The sequence below is a fragment of the Mobula hypostoma genome, chromosome 6 (genome assembly GCF_963921235.1).
Source record: "Mobula hypostoma chromosome 6, sMobHyp1.1, whole genome shotgun sequence".
In the NCBI taxonomy this organism is placed as follows: Eukaryota; Metazoa; Chordata; class Chondrichthyes; order Myliobatiformes; family Myliobatidae; genus Mobula; species Mobula hypostoma.
In genome coordinates, this window is record NC_086102.1 from 28,598,997 (window position 1) to 28,626,559 (window position 27,563).

At 39.4% G+C, this 27,563-nt stretch overlaps 1 protein-coding gene across 1 annotated transcript; it reads left to right on the plus strand.

The window, feature by feature from the left end:
• The first annotated feature begins 502 nt into the window (after positions 1 to 502).
• cpox (coproporphyrinogen oxidase) lies at positions 503 to 22,368 on the plus strand. The gene is made up of 7 exons (XM_063050483.1): positions 503 to 1,077; positions 4,592 to 4,735; positions 7,256 to 7,366; positions 8,955 to 9,096; positions 11,984 to 12,202; positions 15,478 to 15,582; positions 19,106 to 22,368. Exons 1-7 carry the CDS (start codon positions 591 to 593, stop codon positions 19,191 to 19,193), a joined length of 1,296 nt encoding a protein of 431 aa, XP_062906553.1. The 5' UTR covers positions 503 to 590; the 3' UTR covers positions 19,194 to 22,368.
• The last annotated feature ends 5,195 nt before the right edge of the window (positions 22,369 to 27,563 follow it).

A 27,563-nucleotide genomic window follows, 5' to 3' on the forward strand; every position in this document is an offset into this window, starting at 1 on the left:
AATGTCACATTTTCTGCATATACCCAACTTGGTTTACAGATTAGATACAATCACTAAACAAAGTATTACATACACCCTCGGAGGTCGACGGTGGGGGAGGGGGGATATGGGGTTGCGGGGGGCGTGGGTGCTATCTCCCTGAAATGAGTTTTTGCAGGGTGGGATGTCTGCGTATATAGTGGTAGGTGATAGGTGAAACTGGGAGAGGGAGGGATGCTTGTTGAATGATTGGGCTGGAGAAGGGAGAGGATATTAGATCATGGAAGAAAAGGAGGATGGTGCTTTGACTTTCTAGGCCTTCTGACGAAGTGTCTTCAAATTAAAACATTATTTCATCCTCTACATGTCCTCCTTGTATTATCCGTTTCTATTTCATATTTCCAGCATCTTTAGTAGTTGTTGGTTATTTTCAGTGAACTTTCAGGGCCGAACATCTGTGGGGGATTAAACTACAAATCCCAGAAAGCCCCGCGGTCAACCAATCTGGTTCCGCGAGAGGCCCCGCCCCACTCCGGTCTCGAGCGGTGCGCGCGGCGGGCGGACATTCCGTGTTGGTACAGGACGCGGAGCAGGCGAGGGGGTCTGCTGCCATGTCCCGGCCCCTGGCTCTGTTGGTGTTGCGCCGCTCCCTGCTGGGAAGCAGCGGCGCGGCTCTCTCCGCCGTGTCGGCACCTCAACACCGTAGCGCATTTTCCGCTTTAGGAGGCGCCGCCGCCTTCCGTTGCTTCTCCGGCACGACCCCACGGGCCAGTAGTTTGCGCAGGAGGTTCCTGGTCGGCACCGCTGCACTTGTCGGGGCGACGGTCGCCGGCTTTGGGCTCAATCGCAACCGGGCTCTGATGGCTTCCAAAAGCCCGCCCAACAGAGACCAGCAAGCGCTGAATGAAATGTTGCAGAAATGCAGTCACTTCATGTCTGATCCGGTGACCGACATCAACAAACTGCTGGAAAACAAGGATGAAATTAGGACTCGGATGGAATTGATAATCATGGAGGTACAGGCTGATGTTTGCAAAGCCTTGGCTGAGATTGAGGGTGGTCAGGCTTTCAAAGTAGACCGATGGCACCGCGAAGAAGGTACAGTATTTCGCAATTCAAATCTACTTGCTGATAATCATGCGCGTCAACTACAGTTAAGGAAATTGTTGGGTAGCCAGTTGTCAACGAAACTGCGAAAGAAATGTGTGAATATAGCTTACGAATGTTATTCTTAGACATATATTTAAGATTTTTGGATATTATGCCTATTTTGAGTAGTCTTGATTTGTTTTTGCATGCAGTTACGGTTTTAAACGGTTAATGCTAGAGCTGATCATCAAGTCACTTTCTACAAATGTGTGGTCAATTTACAGAACCACAGATTGTCATTTTTGGGCTTCATTACAAGTCAATGTAATTATTGGAGCGGAGACACCCTGCAGCAATGTATAGACCCTTTATCGGGTACCAAATTCTGCGGATGCAGGAAATCATGAAGGATTCACAAAATGCCGGAGGAACTCAGCAAGTCAGGCAGCATCTGTGGTGGGAAATGGACAGTAGACGTTTCGGCTAGGACCTTTCATCAGGAGCCTTTATCCTCACAAAGGGTCTCAGCCAGAAACGTCAACTGTCCTCTTTTCCGTAGATGCTGCTGAGTTCCTCCAGCATTTTGTGCCTGTTGCTTGGAGTGCCAGCATATGCAGATTTTCTCTTCTTTGTGCTGGTTTATGGAGTGACCAGACTGACTTACCAGGAGGGATTGAGTCTCTTACTCTGATGTTTTGTGGAGTTTGAAAGTATGAGAGAGCATCTCATAAAACGTTATAAAATTCCACCGGTATTAACAAGGTTAAGGACGTACCTGATGCTGGGGAATGCCGAAACAGTGTCAGGATGTGGATATGCCACGGAACCCAGATCAGGAAAACTTTCTTCATATACCTTGCCTGGATCCCATTTTTTAGATATTTATGGATTAGAAACTTTTAAAATACGTACTGTTTCTCCTACTTTCCCGAATTTATATTCAGCGGATATTTTGGAAAAAGTTTTAGATTTAAATCCTTTTCAGAAAGGTGTAATAGCAGTTATTTATAATATAATTATGAAAATACTTCCAGACGTATTTAATAAAGTTAAGACTGATTGGGAAAGGGAACTTTACCGTTTGAAAAATGGAAGGGTCAGGCACCCTGAGCCAATAGGCTGGTCCTGAACTTATTTCATAATTTACTGGCATAATTTACATATTATTAAAATATTTATGGTTCTATTACTATTTATTATTTATGGTGCAACTGTAACAAAAACCAATTTCCCCGGGGATCAATAAAGTATGACTATGACTAAAAAACCTTCAACCAACACACATAAAAGTTGCTGGTGAACGCAGCAGGCCAGGCAGCATCTCTAGGAAGAGGTACAGTCGAAGTTTTGAGCCAAGACCTTTCGTCAGAAAAAATTCTTCATTTAGTTAACTCATCCTCTATGTGTGCTAAACATGCATTGATACAGGTTAAAGTAGTGAATAGGGCTCATATGTCTAAGGATAAATTAGCTCGTTATTATTCTCATATAAATTCTGTATGTGATAGATGCCACTTTGAGATAGCTTCTTTAACTCATATGTTTTGGTTATGTCCTTCTTTTGGAAAAAATATTGGAAAGATATTTTTGATATTATTTCAACTGTTCTGAATATTGATCTACAACTTCACCCTGCTACTGCAACTTTTGGGTTACCAGTGATAGAACCAAGTCATTTAACCTCTTTAGCTCGTCGGATGATTGCATTTCTTACATTTAATGGCTAGAAGATCCATTTTGCTGAATTGGAAAGAGATTAATCCTCCCACCACATTTCATTGGTTATCAAAAACGATGTTGTGTTTAAACTTAGAAAAAATTAGAAGTGTTATTTTTGATCCCTCTATTAAATTTGAAAAGACTTGGAGGCCATTTATTCAACATTTTCATATGATGTAATTTGACCTTTTCAAACTTACTCTATTTCTTTCTAATATATGTTGAGAGGAGCGGAGTCAACGAAGCTAATGGTTCCTTTTTCTTTGATGTTACATAACACCCATGTCTTTTTTTTCTTAGTTTAGTGGATTAACACTGTTTAGGTTAGTTTTTCTTTGGGGGTATTTTTTTTCCTTTTTCATGATTTTTTTTCTATATTTTTCTTTTTTTTGTTTATTACATTTGCATCCTGTATGATTGAGAGGTTTAATACCCATGTGTTAACTGAGTTTATATTTAACTATGTTAATCATAACAATGTAATCCCAACAACTTTGTATCAATATTATGGTATGTTTATCATTATGAAACTAATAAAAAGATTGAAAAAGAAAGAAAGGAAAACTTTCTTCAACCATGCGGTGGGGAACACCTATAATTCTCTAGCACAGAAGGCAGTGGTGGCCAATTCATTAAACCTTTCTATCTCCTGTTTGATTTACTAATGAGTAAAAATATAGGGGAGAAGGTGAGACCATTGTTCTGAAATCCTTTATCCACGATCCATAAACCATGATCATATTTGATCCTGACGAAGGGTCTCTGCCTGAAACGTCGACTGCACCTCTTCCTACAGATGCTGCTTGGCCTGCTGCGTTCACCAGCAACTTTGATGTATGTTGACCATATTTGATTCATGGATTGGGCCCAAATGGTTGAATTTTGCTCCTTTTTTTATTTTACATTACGGGAGATTAACAAGGTGGATACGGAAATGGAAGAGGTGAAAAGTAGGTGCACTCCAGTACCATAGCTGGAATATTGGTTTGTCCCATGGAGTTGGCCGGTTTTAGTGTTACAAGCCAGTGCATCAATCCGGCCGAGGACTAGCTTCTGAGGGTCACAGAAGAAAGCTGAGATGGGCAACCATACTGGTTCAAAGTAGTTCCATTGTCTTTAGTAGTCATGGTGGTCCCCACTAATGTTGAAGCTAGGAACTTTCATGTGCTGTTTAATTAGCTCTTACCAGCTGTTTAATTGACCACCGCTGTTCATGAATATTATGTGGCAAGATGGCAGAACTTTGTCATGGAATTGATAGCTATTGCTGCTTTTATTGTTTAATAACTCAGTGGTGCACAAGAGTCTTCGAACTAAGCAGTTGTCTTGAGTGCTGGAAATACTGAGTATCTCTGGCATTTCTGTTTTTATTTTAGATAATAAAGGCAACTTTCATTATTTATACAATTTTAGTGCCACACAACAGGATAGGATAACCCCATTACTACTTCATGTAAAATTGATTTCCATATTTTGAAGTTTTGCTCTGTGGGCTTTTCTTCAAATATAATATACCTTTTGTTGTGCAACATGTCCAGAGCTGTTCAATGTATTCTAATCAATATTTTGCATTATCATACCTAAATCTCCTCTTGCTTATATCTTAGTTCTCTAGTTATACATGTTTAGCATACGATTAGGCTATGGTAAAGTAGTAACTGGAGGAAGAAACGCCTGTTGTTTTCCACAATCCTTGTAAAGGCAAACAAAAATGTCATTTTGGGTGAATGTTCTATGCAAGTACTTTCAAAAGCATGACCTTGGAGATTGAATTAATTTCATTGTGATTCGTTTATAATTGCAGGTGGTGGTGGTATAAGCTGTGTGCTTCAAGATGGGAAGGTCTTTGAGAAAGCCGGGGTCAATGTTTCTGTGGTATATGGCAATCTTTCAGAAGAAGCTGCAAAGCAGATGAGGAGCAGAGGAAAAGAACTAAAGCCAAAAGATGGTAAGGGAAGGATCAGAGGGAGTTGTTGTACGTAACTACAAAGTGATGTGGCATCATGAAAGTTTCCCCATTCCTGTGGCAGCACTCCATCCCTAATGCTGCAACTGTACTCTTAAGTCCTTCAAGATTAAAACTTTTTTTATCAAATGTATGTTGAAACATACAGTAAAATGTGTCATTTGCAGGATCAGTGAAGATTGTGCTGGGCAACCTGCAAATGTTGTTACACTTCTGGTGTCACTATAGCAGGCTCACAGCTCGCTAACCCTATGTGGGGGGAAACCGGAACACCCGGAGAAGACAGGGAAAGCATACAAACTCCTTACAGACAGCAGCAGGAATCGAACCCTAATCTTACAGCTAGCACTGTAAAGTGTTGTGTAAACCACTACGCTACCCTGCCACCCCAATCATCGATCTCTCCTCCTGAACTCCGACCTCAGCCACAGTGTTCTTGAGGTCTATGTACCACTTGTCCCCCTTCCACCAATGCTTCTGTGGTTTGTGACCTTGCTACCTGATCTTTCATTCAAAACTTTTGCACTTTCTGACAATTCCATCCTTATTTACCTGGAACTTGGAGAGCAAACCTGTCTATGCTCTAGCTCCGGTTGAGGTCTGCAATCTGGGGCGCCTTCAACCTCCCATGTTAATACTGTGAAATCGGTGCTCCAAAATGGAGACAGAAACTTGGGAGATTCTGCAGATGCTGAAAATACAGAGTATCACACACAATGTTTTTTATTCTTCTGCACAGTTGCTGCCTGACTTGCTGAGTTCTCCAGCATTTTGAGTGTTACTCCAAAATTAGGATTTTCTTTCAAACAAGTCATTGAAAATTATTTTTCACTTCATCTAATTTTTCTTGATTTCTTTCACACTTTGTGCAGCTTCTTGCATACATGCCAGTCAACTAGAATTGAAAAAACTGCAAATAACTTCAAAAATTTGGATGCACACATCTCATCTGCATTCTCTCCTTCCCCAGCAAAACGAAATTGTTAAACAGTGTAACATCCTGCTATCAAAACAATTGATTCACAGCAACGACATAAATCATAGCGTGTTTCCTTTCTTTGGCCTTCAGGGTTTTTATTCTTGTTTTGGAAACATATGGTAAATTGATTTGCTATGTACTTTGGCGGGCACTGCTTGTTGTCCCCAAATTGAGTATTAATGGATCTTCCAAAATATACCTCACATTTACCAGGTGCCTTCATGCATTTTTATTATTCTAGTAATGTAATCAAGTCATACAGCATCAAAACAGGCTCTGCAACCCAATTTGTCCATGCTGACCTTAGTGCCCAGCAAACTAGTACCATCTGCCAGTGTTTGCCTATAGACCTTAAAACCTCTTGTATACAAATACTCATCTACATGGTTATATGTTGCTAATGCACCCGTTTCACCACTATGTCTGCTAATCTTTCCATATATGGATCACCTTTTGTGTTTTTTAAAAAAAGGGACCTGATGTTTAAACCTCTTGCCTCTGATCTTAAACTGATGCTCTCTTGTTTTTAGCACCACCTCTTTGGAGAGGAAAAGACTAGGTGCTTTCACCGTGTCTGTGCCCTTCATGGTCCTTTATACCTCTACCAGGTAGTCTCTGGATCTCCTACGTTCCAGGAAATAAAGTCCTGGTTTATGCCACCTCTCCTTGTAACTCGAGCCCTGAAGTGAGGTAACATCCTGGTAAAACTTCTCTGCACTCTTTCTACTTTAAAAGCTTCTTTCCTATAACAAAACTGTACACAATACTTCAAGTGCAACCTCAGCAGCATCTTATGTGACTTCACGTAGCTTCCCAACTCATGACTGATGAAGGCCAGTGTGCCAAATGACTTCCTTACCACTCTACCTACCTGTGTTGCTGCTTTCAGCAAACACCATACTCACACTCCTTTGTTTCTCTGTTCCATAACACTTTCCAGAGCTCGACTGTTCAATGTATAAGACATACCCTGGTTCGATCTTCCAAAATATACCTCACATTTATCTGGATTGGAAGCCATTTGCCTATCTGAGGCCTAGTTTCCTGGCTAGTCAAGATCCCCCTGTATTTTTCCATTCCCTTCTATATTATCTTCAACACCACTTATTTTAGTATCATCTTACTAACTATGCCTTGTACACTCACATTAAAATTGATTATGTAAATTACAAACCACAAGGGTTCCAGCACTGCCCCTTGTAGACACAGCGGTGGAGTCCAACAGCTTGAGTTTTTGTTTTGTACCACTGGCCTACATGTGGTTCCTTGTGGTAATAAAGCTCAAGGCCTATTTACAGAAGTATATTTTCAGACCAGTTGCTACTGTCAACCAGTGTGTAGTCTATTCTTAACAGCACAGTACCTCTGTTATTTACTTTGATTTGAAGAGCATCTGTGCCATGAAAGGATTTTTTTATAAACTTATACTTTCTGGCTTTGGTGCAGGATATAAATGTGTAAAATTGAGCTTTCAGTAAACGGGTAAATGGTCACCTTTCGTTATGTGTTGCTTTGGTTTGCAGGAAAGCTGCCCTTTTGTGCCATGGGAGTGAGCTCTGTGATCCATCCCAAGAATCCTCACATTCCAACAATCCATTTCAACTACCGATATTTTGAAATTCAAGAAGGAGATGGTAACTATCTGCAATAAAATATTCCATATATTCAATGGTAGATTGCTAATTTATATTGTGTCTGCTAATATTTTACCTGAATTAGGGTGGCGGGATGGAGACACATCTCTACCAAAATAGATGTAAGCTGCTGTTTCCCTCCGTTAGCCTGTAGGTCACCCTTGGGTAAAGTGTAGCATCTGCTTAGGCCCTGATCAGGGTCATGTGAATCCAAGGGAGCAGGTGGTGGATGGTCGTATGAGCTGCTGGTGCATATCACAAGTCCTGGTTATGTGATCGCTCTCGCCAGGCAGACAGTCTCTGAGGAGTATTGATAATGGCTGGGGTCACCCAGCTTGTAAAGACACTGCCCAGAAGGCATCAATGGCAAACCACTTCTGTATTAATGACAAAGTGGGGCTGTACTAAAATGTATATTGTGAGTTAATTTTAAGCATTGTTGACACAATTGATTTTTAAGATTCTTCTCAATGTCATGTGTTACTACTGCAGAGGGCAGTATGCAATAATGAGCAAGAAGGAATACAGTTTAGCCCTGAAGTATTTTGTCCTGCATTGCAATTGAGATGGTCAGTTCTGCAAACTACCAGGAAGTCATTGTCTCTGATTGTCAGTCACCCACCTTGTCGAACTCAACCTTTCCAGCCACATAAAGACCATGTAGGGGATTGTAGCATGGGAACAGATCCTTTGGCCAACTTAGTCAAAGCTAAACAGCACCCATCAATTTGCACCAGTTCTGTGTTATTCTCTTGGTGTTCCCACCAGCTTCCTTCATATTCTAATGCTTGCTTACACACTAAGGAGCAATTGACAGAGGCCAATTAACAGAGCAGCTGGCACATCTTGGGGAACAATGAGGAAACAGGAGTGTCCAAAGGAAAACTTGTACAGTTACAGGGAGAAAGTGCAGACTTCACACAGGACACAAGTCAGAATTAAACCTGGGTTGCCGAAGCTTCGAGAAGCAGCTTTATTAGCTCCACCTCTCTGCCGCCCTTTAACCCTTAGCCACTCTCTTGAGAAGGGTTATGTTATAACCAACACTGTCACCCAATTCTTCTAAGAGTTTGGACCAACTAATGTAAGTGAAGTTTTCAGACTTCCATGAGAATACACTTTTTTTTGTTTTTTCCTGCACTTTGTCTCGTGAATGAGATTTTTGAGTCACCTGTTGGGGAAGAACTTAAATTTTCATGTTGAACTTTAAATTGAGTCCTCTTGTCAAGTCAGCTGAAAATAAAGCTAATGATTTGTCAGAGGGGAATGTGTGGTGTCATCATTCTAAGCATGATCAGTGATATTCTTCTCTTGAGCCCCAAACACACAACCAAACCCAATTCATTGGTCAACATGTAGTTAGTGTAATTCATTTCTAAGAGGACTGCTGATGATGTCTTTGATCAGTCTTTAACTTCTACTTGTTGGCGTATTCGTGGTAGAGCTTAAAGTTTTCAGTTTTGACTCATGACATATGAAAGACCATTTAAAGAGCAAAGAGTCACTGCTATAAATTGTGAATAATTGTTCAGATATGAAATATCTTGCTGTTGGCTACCAATTAGGTTTGTAAATTTTCATCTGCTAGGTCAAAAAACATGGTGGTTTGGGGGAGGAACAGACCTTACCCCTACCTACCTGAATAAAGATGACGCTATGCATTTCCACAAAACTCTGAAGGAGGCCTGTGACAAACATGATAAAAGTTATTATCCAGCTTTTAAAAAATGGTGAGTGAAGTAGATAACATATCCTTCTTAACAAATATTAATTTTTGTTTTGTTGAACTGGGATTTTGCTGTAAAACAAATAATAATTCTAAATGCAGAGTTGATGTAGGCTGATTTTCACAATCACTCAACAAGAACTTTGGCCTGTAGTAAGATAATAGATGGGTTGGTAAATATTCAACTGTTTTGGGAGTGTTCAAATGGTTTGTTAATCTTTGTACTGAAAGACGGGGGGAAGAAAAGAGGGGAAATGGAACTCGCAGAGAAGAAGAGAAGGAAACAAGTACACAAGCAATATCAGCAGTAAGGGAGATGTAGATACGTATTCAAGCCTGCTGTTCTCTGGCCAGGACACACTGATCAGAGTTGTTATAGAGCTAAATGACTGAATGTTTTTGGAATCTGTAAGATTATGCCTGATTGCTCTATGTGAAGGCCGGTCACAGTGACTTTGGGTGAGGCAACCATTATCAGGAGCAAACAAAAGGTTTAGATGGTGTGTCCTTATCGGTTGCTTGCTAATTTGTAGAGGGTGGGTCATTCTGTTTAACACTGATGCCTTCCTCACTGCTGAGGATGAGTAACCAGCTGGATGCACCCAATTGTTTGAGTGCTCCGAAGTTTGCCCATTTTGATTATGTTCAACCATGTGGGGCTGTTTTATGTTGCTCAGTCTTTGGTTGTTAGTTTATATCCTTTTCTAGCATTCTTGCTGGTCATGTCTGAAATAACAGTAATGTCACCCATTTCACCCTAGTGATGGCATAAGTTTGTGCTTGAACATGTAGTGTGTGAGTTAGTCCATGAGAGTGCAGTCTTGAAGATAATGATGTGATGTCAAATGCATTAAAACGTTATTGTGCATTTTACATCTTTAATTTTTCTAAAGTTTGAGTTCATTCAGTAGAACAATAGTAAAATTAAACCAACTCTGTTTTGATGAACTTTTATATTGGTAACATTTTACGTTGGCAGTTGGCACTTGAATGTATTCTTATATACAGAAATAATTTAATAATTACTCTTCGCTGAAGAAAAGATCTTCCTATTTTATGCAAACAAAACCGAAATAATGCTCCCTCCATAATTGTCCTTGATTTGTTTTTCTTTTTCCTTTCTCCACCACAGTTTTTACTTCTGTAAAGATATCCAAAACTGCAAGATATTATTGAGAACTAGTTGATTTCTGCTGTATTCTTCCATTGTGGACTATCTCACCAACTGTATCTTTGCTCTTCTCTACTGACCTTGCATGCTTGTCCCAAAACATTTTGGTGAGAGTGCATTTGTTTTTCAAGTCTAAGGAAGAGCACCATTTGTGATGCCTGTTTTGTGCTGGAAGTGCATGACATCCAATGCACTTATACAAGAATGTGCATATAGAAGAGCACGGGCTTTCTTTGTATTTTGTAGAAAGTGTTATTGTATCTCTACAAAAAGTGATCATAACTGAGTTGTACTGCAAGTTAACCACACACAAAATGCTGGAGGAACTCAGCAGGTTAGGCAGCATCCATGGAAAAGAATAAACAGTTGACGTTTTGGGCCGAGACCCTTCTTCAGCACTGATCTTTTATCTTCTTGCACCAGTCTACTACTATTCATTCTGGTAGCTGTCCATATTATTTGATATTGGGGAGTGTTTTGTCATTTGCCTTAATTTATCGGATAAATGCCACATTTGCTGGAACAATAACGTGATCTTTCTTATGAAAGTTTGGAGGCTGCATCCCAGTGTGAACCAATTTTATAGATTTGGTATTCCAGAAGGTTCTCTTTGTACTGTATCGCTCAGTGCTGTTAATTCAATATGTAATACAGTAGGTGCTGGTTAATTGGGACAGATTAGGTACAGTACATTTTGGCCCAATTAAGCGGTTGTCCCAATTAGCCATAGTTTCATGGAAATAGTTAAAAAGATATTAGAAAAACAGACAAACTACCATTTAACTGAGTAACAATTTATGCATTTAAATGAAATACAGAATTACTTAGCCCACTATCAATACAGTGCTCCTAGGGTACTGTAAAACTGTATTAGTTCCTAATAGTTATTGACAGAAGAATTCATCTGCTCTGTTCTTTTGATTGACTGTAAATGAACAAAATCAGTGCAGACACCTAGTGCAGATAATGGACTGCCTTCATACAATGCTTTACACAATTGCACCCTTCAAATCTTCAGGAGGATTTTTCATAATTCTTGACTTGAAGTAGTGAAATCATTTCATTTTCACTCCTGGGCATTTCTAGCATCTGAATGCTTGAAACTGCAAAACAGTTCAGAATTGTTTACTGCTTATTTCTTACCAACTATCGGTAACAAAAATCACTGCTTTTTGAACACAAATACATATAGCTGACGCTGTTTTAAGACCTGACCACTCTAAGCATGCCTTAGTGCCTAATGGCCACGCGAACGCATGTGACTGATGCTAGTTAGAAACTGTTCAGCAACAGTCTCCTGCCCCAATTAAGTGGCATATTGTCCCAAATAAACAAAGGGAATCCTGGCTATTTTCTCAATTTAGTTTTTGTTCTTCAAGAGTTGTCCCAAATAAATGGCTACCCCAACTAACCAATGGTCTAATTAATTGGAATTCATTGTCATTCTAAACTCCTTACATTACAGTCTATTTGTGTTTTTTTTTGCATTTTTAATGCACAAGTCCATTCTTATGAAGTTTGTGATCTTCTCCAGCCCCATGATCGTATTTACACTGTAATTCTGGTCCCAAGGTAGAAATTACAATTATAATTATGTTAATATGTATGTTATCATATGCAACACCGTTGTATTGTTTGGGTATTGCAGAAATGAGAGAGAAAGGAATTGGAAACGTCTTATCAATCTGTAACCACCTTCTTCCCACTTTCCCACATAAAGGTGTGATAATTATTTTTTCATCAAGCATCGTGGAGAGCGGAGGGGAGTAGGTGGCATATTTTTTGACGACCTGGATTCTCCTTCAGCAGATGAGTTGTTGAAATTTGTACGTAGCTGTGCTCAGGCAGTGGTTCCCTGCTATATTCCCATTGTGAAGAAGCACCTCTATGACTCTTTTACGCCAGAGGAGAAAGCATGGCAGCAACTCCGCAGGGGCAGGTATGTTGAACAAAATCCTTAAAAGAAGAGAAGTACCTTGCAGAAGCTGATAATTTGGTCATTATGTGGTAATTTAAAATTATATTCTTTCCCCATTAAAAGATAGTTGCAATTCTCTTCAATGCAGTTCTTTATATATTCTTAATTAAGCACGCTTGAAATATTGTTATTGTAACATTAGAAATGTATTGGCAAATTTGCACATAAGAAGCGTCTGAAAACACTAATATGTTATCAAATAATCTGGATTATTAATATTAAACACAAACATAAAATTGTCTTAAGTTTTGCGTGAACTGCAGCCATAGAGAACGACTGTGGAACAAAATAACGTATTGGCTTTGGCACTTAACTGTCTTGATGATAAGCAGCACATTTACAATCTTCGATTCTATGCCAGCAGTTGCTGTCATTTTTTTGTGGGAGTGGTTTTCTCAGTAATGTCCTCATATCTTTCTTTACAGAAAACAAACTCACCATGGTGTGAGGACAGTATTCCATCTGATACTATCATTTAAGAAAGCTAATTCATACCCATGATTCAATATAATAACCTATTATAGCTTTTATTGTAGTCAAAAATATCAAGGTGTGCAGTTGTTAAGTAGCTGCAAATAACTCACTGCATTTTGTTTCACTAAAGTTAATATAGTAGTAATCTAATATGTTCTTATTTTTAGACATTACTATTATATTCTTATTAATGGATAAGATGGCACTGGTGATATATGGCGATGTTTAGCAGGCAATTTACAAAACTTCTAGATGTACTACTTCTGAACTACTATCACTGCAATCTGCAGCCTGTAATTTCCCTTTGAACTTTTTTTCCCTTGTGACGAAGAAGAAGCCATTGGGCCCAGTGCTCACAGATCAATCCCATCAGTCACATTACTCTTAATTCCTGTAAGCTACTCTGCACATGCCCATCAAACTCCTGCCAGGGTTGAATTACAGTTCAAGCCAGATAACCTACCAATGTGTCTTTGGAATGTGGGAGGAAACCAGAGCACTTGGAGGAAATCAATGCAAGCTACATAAAAGGAGCATAGGAAATAAGGGCTTAAATCCCGGGTTGCTGAAGATGTGAGAAAGCAAAACTACTTGTGCCTGTGTGCTGCCAGGATATGATTTGTAGCATCATTATAATTCATAAGCTCTTTTTAAGTCTGTGATGCAATGCATGTGTAGATGGTCATATTAGTTATTTAACTAGATGCTAATATATAACTTCCCCCTTTTTAGCTACTCTCTTGGGTAATGGTATTCCAATTTTACTTGTCTTGCCATAAAGTTATTAGGACAAAGGCAAAGTGCACGCCCTCTGCGTGTGATGTGCATAATACCTACTTGCAGTAGGAAATAAACAGCATTTCCACAAGATATGAACCATTTAAATGTGGAGGAATAGCAGCTTATAAGCATTACGAAATGTCCTTGTGTTTCACAGAATCGTAATGAAGCCATAGATTTTCCCATGTAGATTGGGGAGATTGGTTAATTTGACAGCTTTTGATGTGGAGGTATTGATTTAAAGGGATGCTTTCTATAAATCAGGAATTAGTCTAAAGGTTTTATAAGTTTGATTAATTGCAACAAATGTTAGTGGCCCATGTAGTAGAGCTCCTTGCACCTGGAAATTTGATCAAGGAAGGACATCCTGTTTTATTTATGATTTTTGCTTTTGAATTGTAAGTTGAACAATGAAGCGTTGCATTTAGGTATTTAAGATTATAGGGGCATAAGAACAGCATCAAGAGAAGGCCATGGTCTCTTAAACATGCTGCCCCACACCACATTGACTGAGCCTCTTTCTGTATTCCAGGTTATAGAATTCCAATGATTCACCATCCACTAAGTGAATTAATTTCTCCTCACCTCAGTCCTAAATTACTTATCCCTTATTGTGACGCGGTGCCTTCTTCTCTTAACTCCTCAGCCATGACTGATCCTTCGCCTCAGTTCCCCTTTCCCGTGAGGTTTCCATATCCATTGATGGCACAATGCTCATTTCTATGTAGTGATAATATCTGCTATTTCCTGGTATTTAGGGAGTGTCAAAATATCACTAGCTCTTCAAATCAGCAGCACTGGCTTCACCGGGGAAGGAATATGAAGTGCAATAAATATATTTTTTTTTAAAAAAAGCTTCATTGTGTTTCTCAGATGTTTTTGATGCAAGATTTGGCTGTCCTCCTTGAGCAAAATTTAGGTTATTCTATCACAGATTGATATGAAACTAGTAGGTTGTGCACTGAGATCTTTGGGCCCAATCTACATGAGATATTCTTATTAAATGCCTTCACTGGAGGTTGTCCTGATGCAGAGTATTTGAAATTTTTAAAAAGTTGTTGGGGCAGCACGGTAGCATAGCGGTTAGCGTAGTGCTTTGAAGCACCAGCGATCAGGAGTAGGGTTTCAATTCCCACTGCTGTTTGAGTAGTTTGTACATTTTGCCTGTGACCATGTGGGTTTCCTTTGGGTGCTCTGGTCACCTCCCACATTCCAAAGACGTTCAGGTTAGGGTTAGTAACTATTGGGAATGCTGTATCGGTTGTTCACACGAATGACACATTTTACTGTATATTTCGATTTATCGATGTACATATCACAGATAAAATAAATCTTTAAATCTTTTTTTTTAAACTTAAAATGATTACAGTAGGAACTTGAAGGTGAATAGCTTTTGTGTGTCTCTACATTTTTTCCATGCCTGAAAGGACAAGGATAAGCAGGAAGAAAAGAAGTGGCAAGTAAAAATTAAAGCAAAACAAATTCTGTAGAAAGAAAGATATAGTAGTGGACCCATTGTCTGATCCATGGATACTCCTGCCTGTTTCTCTAGAGTGGAATGATGCAAAGAAGTTCCAGTAGGTGGCACTGTATGTTCAGTCAAAAGCATACCAGATTTTGCAGAACACAGAAAATGCTGCACAGCAGGTCATGGAGCATTGATGGGGATGTTTGTGTTTTGGTTTAATCTAACATGAGGAGTTTGTACATTCTCCCTGTGACCTTGTGAGATTCCTTTGGGTGCTCTGGTTTTCTCCTGCAGTCCAAAGACCGATTGCTTAGTAGGTTAATTGGTCATTGTAAATTGTCCTGTGTTTAGGTTAGTGTTAATAAGTGGTTTGCTGAGTGGCGTGGCTTATTGGAATGAAAGGGGCTGTTCCGTGCTGTGTCTCTAAATGAAAAATTTACCGCAGTGTAGCCTCAGATTTTTCTCCTGCCTTTCTACATACTGTCATTGGTTATTCCCTGGTGATCTATTTCAGATATGTAGAATTCAACCTGATTTATGACAGAGGAACAAAATTTGGGCTGGCAACTCCAGGATCCAGGATTGAAAGCATTTTGATGTCCCTTCCACTGACTGCTAGGTAAGGGTTTGTTACAAATGCTAATTCTTTCACTGTCTTTGTCCATTAGCCTACTGATGTTATATGCTTATATACTGCTATACTTTATACCAAGGACTTTGATGGATTGAGTATAATTATGCTGGTACTTGTTATTTAAAGTAACATATCCTTCAAAATTCTTGAAATTAAGTTTTTTTTGAATTACATAAGTGTAGAACTTGACCAACTGTATTAGTTTTATCCTGTTGTTTAATTTCAGTTCAAGGTAATTTATTATTTAAATACATATATCATCATTTACTACCCTGAGATCAATGAAAAACCGCACACAAAAGATGGACGAGCAAACAATATTAAAAGATAACAAACTGCAACTACAAAAAATAATAATAATAAATAAACAATAAATACTAAGAACATGAGATGAAGAATCCATAGGTTGTGGGAACAGTTCAGGGTCGGGGTGAGTGAAGTTGAGTGAAATTGTCCCTGCTGGTTCAAGGACCAGAGAGTTAAGGGCTAATAAATGTTCCTGAACCTGGTGGTGTGAGTCCTGAAGCTCCTGTACTTTCCTGATAGCAGCAGCAAGAAGAGAGCATACCCTGGATGGTGGGAGTCTTTAATGGTTGCTGTTTTCCTGCTATAGCACTCCTTGTAGATGTGTTCAATGGTGGGGAGGGCTTTACCTGTGATAGACTGGGCTGGCTCGTGGGCCTTTGGTTTCCTCCTCCTGTAGTCAATAATCAGCTCTTTGGTTTTGCTTACGTTGAGTGAGAGGTTATTGTCAGGACACCATTCAGTCAGATTTTCATTCTCCATCCTACATGCTGATTTGTCACTGCCTTAGATTTGACCAGTGACAGTCAAAACTTAAATATGGCATTGGAGCTGTGCTTGGCCTCACGGTCGTGAGTATAGAGTGAGTAGAGCAGGGGACTGAGCACACAACCTTGTGGTACATCCATGCTGTTGGTGACTGTGGAGATGTAACCAATCCGAACTGACTGGGCTCTGCAAGTGAGGAAATCAAGGATTCAATTGCACAAGAAGGTATTGAGGCCAAGGTTTTGGAGCTTGTTCATTAGTTTTGAGGGGATAATAGTATTGAATGCCGAGCTGTAATCAATAAAGGGCATCCTGATGTACGCATTTTCTATTTTTTTTTCTTTGGTGTGTGCCTGCGTCTGTGATGATGTCTTTTTCATGGCTTTTTACAAGGCGCGGAATGAGAGAGAGAGACTGTGTTGTGCACCACTCCTCTCACAGACATTTTCGCAGTATTTTCCCTTTATTTTACAAGGTGGAGTTGCGATCTCAACACTCAACCTGGCATGGATGGAAAGCATACTCGGGAGCGGACCCGACTGGTTTCGAACCCGTGAACCTCCGCTCCCGGGTCCGGCGCCGATGTCACTGCGCCACCAGCCAGCCCGATGTATGCATTTTCACTCTCCGGGTGTTCCAGGGTTGAGTGAAGAGCCAGTGAAATGGCATTGGCTGTTGATCTGTTGTGATGGTAGTCATATATTTCACGTTCCTATTTTTCCGTGATGGTGTTATTATTTATAAATCTGAAAGCCGCATTCTCAAACTGTATTCGTTATGTAGTTCAAATGGGTGCTGTTTGTGAAAGTAACCATTCTTCTGTTTAAAGTAAAAAGTAGCAAATGGTTGGCCTTGCTTTCCTGCAGTTTTTCATATTGTATACCTCATCTTCTAAATTAATCTTTACCTATACTCCCTAACTTCGATGAAAGAATATAGATAATAACAGTTATGTGATGGACAGGGCTTAGATTCAATAAAATCATTCTGTCTAGGGAGTGCAAGCAGAAAGTGATATGAAACTTGGGCCAAAGGGTAGATTTCAGAAGGATTACAACAAACCAGAGAAAGGTGCGCATCCAGAAATGCAGGTTATTGCTGTATGCTAAACAAGTGTCAAAAATGTATGCAGCACACAAAAAATGCTGGAGGAACTCAGCAGGCCAGGCAGCATCTATGGAAAAGAGTAAACAGTCAACGTTTTGGGTCGAGACCCTTTGTCAGGACCCTTCATCCATAGATGCTGCCTGGCTTGCTGAGTTCCTGCAGCATTTCGTGTGTGTTGCTTGGATTTCCAGCATCTTCAGATTTTCTCGTTTGTGATTAAAAATGTATTGCCTTTTTGTTGAAACATAGTGATCAATGTGAAGTCAAAGGAAATGGGCACCTTGGCAGAGCCATGGTTAATGCAATGTTATTACAGCTGAAGATGTTGGAGTTCGGGGTTCAATCCCGGCATCCTCTGTAAGAAGTTTGTACATCCATCCCATGGAATGCCTTGGTCTTCCTCCCACAGTCCAAAGACATAACAGGCAGGTTAATTGGCATTGTAAATTGCCCTGTGATTGAGTTATGGTTAACTGGTCAGAAAGGCCTATTCTGTACTGTATCTCTAAGTATATAAATAAATATTTTTTCTGGAAATTCATCCCCTTGGTAGTGTTAAACATAATATAGAAACATAGAAAATAGGTGCAGGAGTAGGCCATTCGGCCCTTTGAGCCTGCACCGCCATTTATTATGATATGGCTGATCATCCAACTCAGAACCCTGCCCCAGCCTTCCCTCCATACCCCCTGATCCCCGTAGCCACAAGGGCCATATCTAACTCCCTCTTAAATATAGCCAATGAACTGGCCTCAACAGTTTCCTGTGGCAGAGAATTCCACAGATTCACCACTCTCTGTGTGAAGAAGTTTTTCCTAATCTCAGTCCTAAAAGGCTTCCCCTTTATCCTCAAACTGTGACCCCTTGTTCTGGACTTCCCCAACATTGGGAACAATCTTCCTGCATCTAGCCTGTCCAATCCCTTTAGGATTTTATACGTTTCAATCAGATCCCCCTCAAGCTTCTAAATTCCAATGAGTACAAGCCCAGTTCATCCAGTCTTTCTTCATATGAAAGTCCTGCCATCCCAGGAATCAATCTGGTGAACCTGGTAATAGTCTGAGTCATACCACTTTGATTCTAAAGTTCGTACATTTGATGGCAAAGGAATGGATTTAGGTGACACATTACAACATCCTAATGCAACTGTGTAAAATCTTAGATCTGAAGTTGGAGGATGTTTATAATATTGAGTTGGAATCTATTCTTTCCCATACCAGTAGTCTTGCTTTTGGCAATATTGGCTCAAAATTCCCATCAAAATAGTAGGCATAAAAAAAGGCAATAGGGAAGCCTTGTTTTCCTTCCTGTCTGTATTTTATTTAACGCTGAACTTCTCCAGACTGAATTGGTTTCCTTATTCAGACTTTACAGTTGCCAGTCCCCAGTCCTGGTCATTCTGCCATTTCACTGGTGATTTTGAAGTCTCCATTTCCAGTGATCTGCACACAAAATAAAGTGGAGATTTAGCAGATGGGGAAAGTGTAACCACTGGTATAAGGACAGCCAGTTATGCAGATTTAATTAAAATCTCCTTGTCTTTTTCAAAAATAGGGGTGGATGTCAGGACTGGTGTTCATTCATATTCTGTTCTTTTTCTGTTGTGCAGATGGGAATATATGCATAATCCTGCCAAGGGTACCAAAGAGGCAGAAATACTGGAGATATTGAAGAATCCCAAAGACTGGGCTCATTAATGTGGATAAACAAGAGTAAACAAGAAGGCTGAAGACTGAGCTTGTCTTTCTTTTGTTACGTTGTTTTGTAAAATATAAACATAATGGCTATTGCTTTTCTCACCCAAAGACAAAATGCTGCAATGATTTGTAGAAGGAATGAGTTATTTATAAACTTTCAATCCACTAGGTATACATACAGAATGTATTGCCTTTGTCAATTCTACACCCTCCAAGATTGGAGATGGAGTGAAAGATAAGATTGATTTGATGTCAAAGTTTCAATGTACTTGATGCTGCATTAAGATAATTGAGAAACAAAAGCCATATCTCATTGTTGGTCTGAGCAAGGTAGAAGTTTTGTCTTAATTTAAAATGAAATGTGCAGCCTTTCAAAACTTGTTATATATATTTCAATCTTGTGCACTTTTTATGAAACAGGTCAAATGTATTATAAAACAATGGAATGTGACCACTTTTAATGTGATGTTAATCTTCGATGGTTAATGGGATATAATAATCTCTTTTCCAAAGTTGATTCTGCTAGTTTGTAGTTTTAAAAAAGCATTTAGAAAAAGATCAGGTGCAGAAGTATTTATTGTAAATATAAGATAGAGCTTCAAAGTTTTTATATGTTGGAATTGATGAAAGGACAAAATTTATCTGGGAGGAAAAGCTTTACAACAGATAACATCCAAATCATTTTTCTATCCCCATGTACCGATTTTTTTTTCTAGTTCTGTAATTTTTCAGAACTGTTGATATTCCCTTCTGGTGTTGGGATTTTTAAATGGTATATCTATTAAAATAAAGTTTATAAAGAATAATAATTGTTTCAGTATTTGAGATTAATATTGCAATTTGATATTCAATTGCACTTTATGCTCTGATTTCAATAAAGAGCCACTCTGGTTTCCTGTAATTTGTCTTTCATGAGTCTTAGAAATTTTCTGAGATCCTTTAATTGGATTCAAGGCTCTTTCTACTATTTTTGATTTTTCTTCCAGTGAATGTAGGAAGATGGCTTTTTATTTGGAGTGAGAAAATAGAAGCAGGACTCAGATTCCAGGTCTATCAAACCTGCCCAGCACTCCTTTAAGATCATAGCTGGCCTCAACTCTTGTCAGTTCCTCATTGGTCTCAAATTCTCCATCTCAAATATTTACCTACCATGAGTTACATCCCTCTAGTCTGAAAATGACTCATTTCTTCCATCTCTTCTATGTGACAGCCAGTTTTAATCCACACTAACACACTTCCTTCAGTACCTTAGCTTCTTAATTAATGCACCAGATCCTTGTGACAACTTGTTAAATACCTTTTGGAAATTTAAATACACTACATCTACAGAATCCCCTCCATGAATTCAACTGCCACATTCTCAAAGAATTCAAGCAAATTTGTCAAATTAGTATTTACCTTCCTTAAATGATTAGTTGCGTCTGCGTTGGTCATTGATTCTTGCATCTTACCAACAATCGATGTTAAACTATTGATGATTTTCTGTCTTACTTTTGAACAAGGGATTGCACCGGTTGTTTCCAATTTCCTGATCTTCCAACCCCCCCCCCCCCCCGTCAGGAAAAAATGTGAAATGCATTACTTTTCCTTCCTTTGCTCCATTTCTGATTTTAAATCTGCTAGTTTTGAAAGCAGAGCAGTCTGAGCTTTAATTAGCAAACATAAATTAGGATTCTATAACTTGTATGGCAGCGTAAGAGAATTTGAATATTACCCTGACCATAGCTTTCATTACTGCTATGTCAGATTGGGTAGTTGGTCAGGCTCATAAAGCTATGTTCCTAATGTTTTTTTTAAAAAAATTGGGGAGCAGGAGTACCCAGCAAATTTCTAGTTCTAAGAGATGCTTTGGGCTGTCTAGTCTGCCTTGACCTCTTGGCTTGATGCCTCTTTCTATCAGAAATCAACTGAGGGAATTTAAATAAAGTTGAGCATTTAAAATAGGCCAGGTTCACAATTTATTCCATGAAAATGCTGTATGATCCCAAAAGCAACCTCCCCTTCAGAATTAGATTACGTTCTGTCATCATTGATATACCGTACATTGTGAAATGTGTTGTTTGTACTGCAGCAGCACAGTGCAGGACAAAAGTTATGTTACAAAAAATGAATAGTGCAAAAGACAAATAATGAGGGAGTGTCCATGCTCTGCTCAGAAATCTGATGTCAGAGGAGAAGCAGCTGTTCCAGAATAATGTCTTCAGGCACGAGATGGATGAAATGAGAAGAAGGCATGTTCCAGATGATGGAGACCCTTCATGTTGGATGCTGCATTCTTGAGGCATCATCTTGAAGGTGTGTTTAGTGACTGGGAGGGTTGTGCCCATGAAGGAACTATCTGAGTCTACAACCTTTGGCAGCTTCTTTTGATCCTGTAATGAAACCAGTCAGAATGATCTCCACTGTACATCTGTAGAAATTTGCTGAGATGCTACATGTCCTCAAGCTCCTAATGATGTAGAGCAGTAGGTATGCTGCCTTCATGATCGCATCAATGTGTTGGGCCCAGGATAGATCCTCAGAGATATGGACAAACAAGAAACTTGAAGCTGCTCATCCTCCCCACTGCTGCGCCTTCAATGAGGACTAGTTTGTCATTTCCTGACTTCCTCTTTCTGAAGTCCAGTTATTTCCTTGCTCTTGCTGGCATTGAGTGTGAGATTTGTTGTTGCAATATCACTCAACCAACTGAGCTGTCTCGCTCCTGTATGCTGTCTGATATTTTGCCAACAACCTGGACTCAAATATGAAGAAGGAAAAGAAAGCCCTTAACTCCGAGTGGAGTCATCGGGACACCATCATGATGGCGTTTTTTTTAGCAGGCTTCCTTATTTTTACGAGGCCGAGTTGCTAGATCGACGGTCAACCCAGCACAGATGGAAAGCATGCAAGGGAGCCGGCTGGATGTACTCAAATATAATAAGCCACAAGTTATTGTCCATGGACTGCTTCCCTCTGCTGGTTTTTAATTGCATATTATGTTAAGCGATGTCCTGTAGCAAAGTACCTGTACTTTGTAACATCAGCAGACTATTCTCAAATTATGTAGCCACAAATATATTGTAATATTCTCTGGTTTTTGATTCTGAACTTTGATTCATTGTGTTTTATACAAATTAGTGGCAAAAAATTAGCATAATGCTCTATTATTTGCAACATATAATAAAAGGCTGGATCAATCGATTATATTTCTAAATTTGACTGGATGAATCTTTGATGCAGAACCTCAAATAAGGAAACTGGAATTGCTGCCTGTTACATTTTTTCCCTGATGCTATTTTCAAAAGTTGCAGTGTGTAACTATTAAATCTAGTGTAACTACCATGAGCATGACTGCCTTTTAAGCTGTGATTGTCAATGAACATTTAGAAAGAGATTGTTGGTCACTGCCTTTCCTACTTTATAGGTTGACTGTTCTTGATCATTGAGTCATAAAGTAGGGAAATAGGCTCTTCGGCTTGAATGGTCCATGCTGACAAAGATGTACATCTGAGTCAGTACTACTTGTCCGTGTTTGGCCCACATCCTTCTAAGTCTATCCAATCTACCTTGCTGTCCAGGTTTCTTTTAAAAGTTACTAATATACCTGCTTCAACCACTTCCTCTGACAGCTCATTCCAAATACAGACCACCCTCTGAGTGAAAATGTTGCCCCTTAGGTTCCTGAGAGGTTTCTTTCACCTCTCAGCTTAAACCTCTGCCTTCTAGTTTTTAATTCCCCAACCCTGCAAGAAAAAGTATGCTCAATCACCCTATCTATGCCCCTCATGATTTTATACGCCACTGTAAGATCAAAATATGTTCTTGATCAGAACACATTATTTGCACAATTACTGACTAACCTTAAGGTTGACTTGTACTTAGCTGCGAAAATGAGGACCAAATCCTTTCCTGCTGATGTATAGGCAAAGCACCACTATAAACAGTGACCTTGTTGGTGCTTTCAAAACCAAACTATTACATACACTGTTTGTCAATTTAGAGGTCAAATTAGAATTAATTTAAAGATATTTGTCACCTTGACTAATGAAAGTGGTTGTGAAGAAAATATTTATAGCCAACACTGCAACAGCCAATAAGCTGTGCTCTATTACTCACAAATATCAATAATCTTGGAAAGAAATAGAAACTGCTGAGTATCCTCTACCAATAGAAAGGTAGAGTGATGAAGAAAGCGTTTGGCATGCTTGCCTTCATTGATCACAGCACTGAGTATAAGGCTTGGAACATTATGTTACAGCTGTACAAGATATTGGTCTGACCAGTCCAGATGAAGGGTCTCAACCCAAAATGTTGGCTGGTCTTTACTCTCTATAGATGATGCCCACCCTATTGAATTCCACCAGGTCTTTGTGTGTTGCTCCAGATTCCAGCATCAGCAATCTCTTGTGTCTCCATAGGTGAGAAAACTCTTGGAGTATTGCATGCCTCTCTGGTTGCCTAGCTATGGAAAGGATATTATTAAGATGGAAACGGCGAAGAATAGATGTTGCCAGGACTAGATAACTTGAGTTGTAAGGAGAGTTTGTTTTCTCTGGAAAACAGGAGACTGAGGGGTGACCTTATAGAGGTCTATTAAGTAATGAAAGGATAGGTAAGGTGGATTTTCACAGTATACTTCTCAGAGTAGGAGATTCCGAAACAAGAGGATTTAGGTTTAGGGTGAAGGGAGAAATATTTAAAAGGAGCTGAGGTGCAAATTTTTCAAACAGAAGGCGGTGGGTATAAGGCCATAAGACTATGAGATATAGGATCAGAATTAGGCCATTTGGCCAATCTAGTCTGTTCCACCATTTCATCATGGCTGGTCTAATTTTCCTCTCATCCCCAATCTCCTGCCTCGGCCCCCCCTATCCTTTCATGCCCTGACCAATCAAGAATCTATTAACCTCTGCCTTAAATATACATAAAAACTTGGCCTCCACAGATTCACCACTCTGTATATGTAATGAGCCATCAAAGAAAGGGGTATAGGTGGGTAGAATTACAACATTCTAAGGCATTTAGACAAGTACCTGGATATGAAAGGTTTAGGGATATGGGCAAAATGCTGGCAAATGAGACTGATTTGAGTAGGCCCCTTGTCAGTGTGGATGAGTTGGGCCAAAGGGCCTGTGTTTCCAGGCTGTATAACTCTGACTCTAATTAAAGAAAGAAAATGCAGAGTGGAGGATAATTACACACAAATTATCTGTATAGATTCAGTCTCAATAATTCACAACGATGTGGTCACCAAACTTCATTGAAAGAGGAATTACCTAATCTAATCAACTCCACTGGGAAGGTCTTTATCATTTATTTTGAGTTTTAGACTTGTTACTCAATGGGAGAGATGCTCAGCTCATTCTTAACATAAAATGTGAGAAAGTGTATAATTTACATATTGTAATAATGCACTGGTCTGCTTCTGGAGAAGCACGGTTATGTTAGTCGTGCAATTGCCAAACATTGCTACTATCAATTTTCCAATAGCTTGGTGACTAGAAAGCCTACCTTTGTGTCTACAATGTTTTTTTTAGTATAAAATAGTTTTTCAATCCAGTGACTACTGGAAGTACTTTGGAATCAGTTTTTCGATTTCTTCTATTTGATTGACGTGTTTTCTTTATACAATAGATTTTGGTGTTTTTAATCTGACTCCTTTGGTTTGTTTTCTACATGAAATGCTAATTGTATCCAGACAATAATGTGTTCATGCATATGAAAAGTGCAAGTGATTATGCAAAATTCAAAATTCAAAAGTTCAAAGTAAAATTTATTATCGGAATACATACATGTCACCACATCTAACCCTGGGATGCTTTTTCCTGTGGGCGTACTCTGCAAATCTATAGAACAATAACTGTAAACAGGATCAATGAACAATGAATAAAGAATGAGTGTAGTTAGCCCCTTTTGTTCAAGAGCCTGATGGTTGAGGGGGAGTAAACGTTCTTGAACCTGGTGGTACAAGTCCTGAGGTAATTGTACTGTACCTTCTACTTGATGGCAGCAGTGAGAAAAGAACATGGCCTGGGGGGGTGAGGATCTTTGATGATGGATGCTGTTTTTCTATAGCAACATTTCATGTAGATGTGCTCAGTGGTTGGGAGGGCTTTCCTCCTTATGTACAGGGCTGAGTCTACCTTTTGTAGGATTTTCCATTCAAGGGATTTGGTGTTCCCATACCAAGCTATAATGCAGGCAATAAGTAAAGTTTCAACCACTCATCTATAGAAGTTTGCCAAGGTTTTTGATGACAAGCCAAATCTCCGCAGACTCCTGAGGAAGTAGAGGTGCTGTAATGCTTTCTTTGCAATTACATTTCTAATATATGTATATATCCTTATGGAGCCTTAAACATATTTCAGCCAATTTCACTCAAGCCAATGACAGATTAGAACGCCAATTAATACATCTAGAATTTTACTTTTTTCAGGTTAATATGAAGGATGAATACTAAGCAAACATTTCTTGAATATTTTGCAACAGAAAGAAAAGCAGTATCTGCATACGTACTCCACAAAATGTTTTCTTTGTCTTCTATTCCCTCTGTCTGATTAATAGTTTTCATGATTCTTCCTTCTTTACCAGGTTCCAATATAGTTTCACTTGGTGTTGATTGTGTTTCTGTTCCTACCCCCTCCCCTCCCTTCCCCTCCTTTCCCTCTTCACCATTCCCCATTCCCATTTCCCTCTCTCACCTTATCCCCTTACCTGCCCATTACCTTCCTCTGGTGCCCATCCCCCTCCCTTCCTTCCATGGCCTTCTTTCCTCTCCTATCAGATTCCCCCCTCTCCAGCCCTGAATCTCTTTCACCAATCGACTTCCCAGCTCTTTACCTCACCCCTCCCTCCTCCAGGTTTCACCTGTCACCTACTACCTCGTACTTCCTCCTCCTCTCCCCCACCTTCTTACTTTGACTTCTCATCTTTTTTTCCCAGTCCTGATGAAAGGTCTCCGCCTGAAGCATCAACTCTTCATTCTTTTCCATAGATGCTGCTTGCCCTGTAGATTTCCTCCTGCATTTTGTGTATATTGCTTTGATTTCCAGCATCTGCAGATTTTCTCTTGTTTGTGATTCTGCAACATCAGTCTGTACCTTCTATCTGTTTTCTAGTGCAATAAGTCCCCAACAATTTGTTGCCACTGTGTCTGTTCTGTATTTGCTCTAAATTTATGTGAAAGTAAACTATGCTCTTGTCTTCATACTGGTCTCATTGAATTCAATAGATTGAAAGTGCAAAGGTGACAACTGATGACTGAATTCCTCTGTGCATACAGCAACTAACAATGACCTTCTCCACAAGAATGTAGGACATCAGCCCATTCAATTCTACAAGAGTGTTGCATTGTTAGAGGCTGATATTACATGAGGCATTAAAGCAAAGACCCACTCGCTCTCATAGTTTGAAATGTACAGTATGGTCACAAAACAATATCTTAAAGAACAGAGGAGTATTATCTGCATTCCTCTGGAAATATTTATGTTATTTCTCCGTCATCAAAACATTATCTGCTCATTAGTGCACTACAGTTTATTTTCCATTTTTTTTCTACAACACAATGATATTGCCCTTCAAAAAGCCTTTTTATTGTCTTGCCAAAGGATTTCAGTCCAAAACATCAACTGTGCCCTTTTCTATGGCAGCTGCTTGGCCTGCGGAGTTCCTCCAGCATTTTGTATGTGTTGCTCAGATTTCGAGGATCTGCAGATTTTCTCTTGTCTGTGAAGCTTTTAATTAGATAATTTAGATGTTGTGAAAAAATGTTGCATTAATGCATGTCTCTTTATTTTGGGTGTCCTTATCTTCAAAAAATTGTCTCTTGAATTTCCTCTGATGATGATGTTGGTGATAAAATGTATGTGTAGCAAGCAAGGATTCACAAAAGAAATAAAACAACATCTGTGTGCACAGTGGAGAAGCAAAACAGTTCATTCGTGCTTTAAAGTACAGGGCCAGACAATTAAACTAGGTCAGGCATGTAAATGTGAGAGCATGCATGCAAATGATCATTCATTTGCAGAGATCTAGAAAGCATCTGAAGTAAAAGTCCAATTCAAAGATTAAAGTACTCGGAATGAGGCAGAAAATAAGCCTAAAGCCACGGAGAGAGGAGAGGCCCGTATGGGGTGAAACTGTTGGGATAATTATTAAAGTGATGTCAAGAGCATAGAGGAACACAGAAGGGATTCACTAGCATAATACAAGGAATAAGAGAGATGAGCACAGACTCTTTATCAGTGAAGCATAGAAAGTTTAAGAGAAAACTTCTGGCTTCCAAGGTTTGTTGAGTATTTTGACAAGTAAATAGGGAAAATGTGGGTCTACTTACAACGTCACAATTCATGATTGGTTGAATTGCTACATGTGTGAGAATGACAGTAA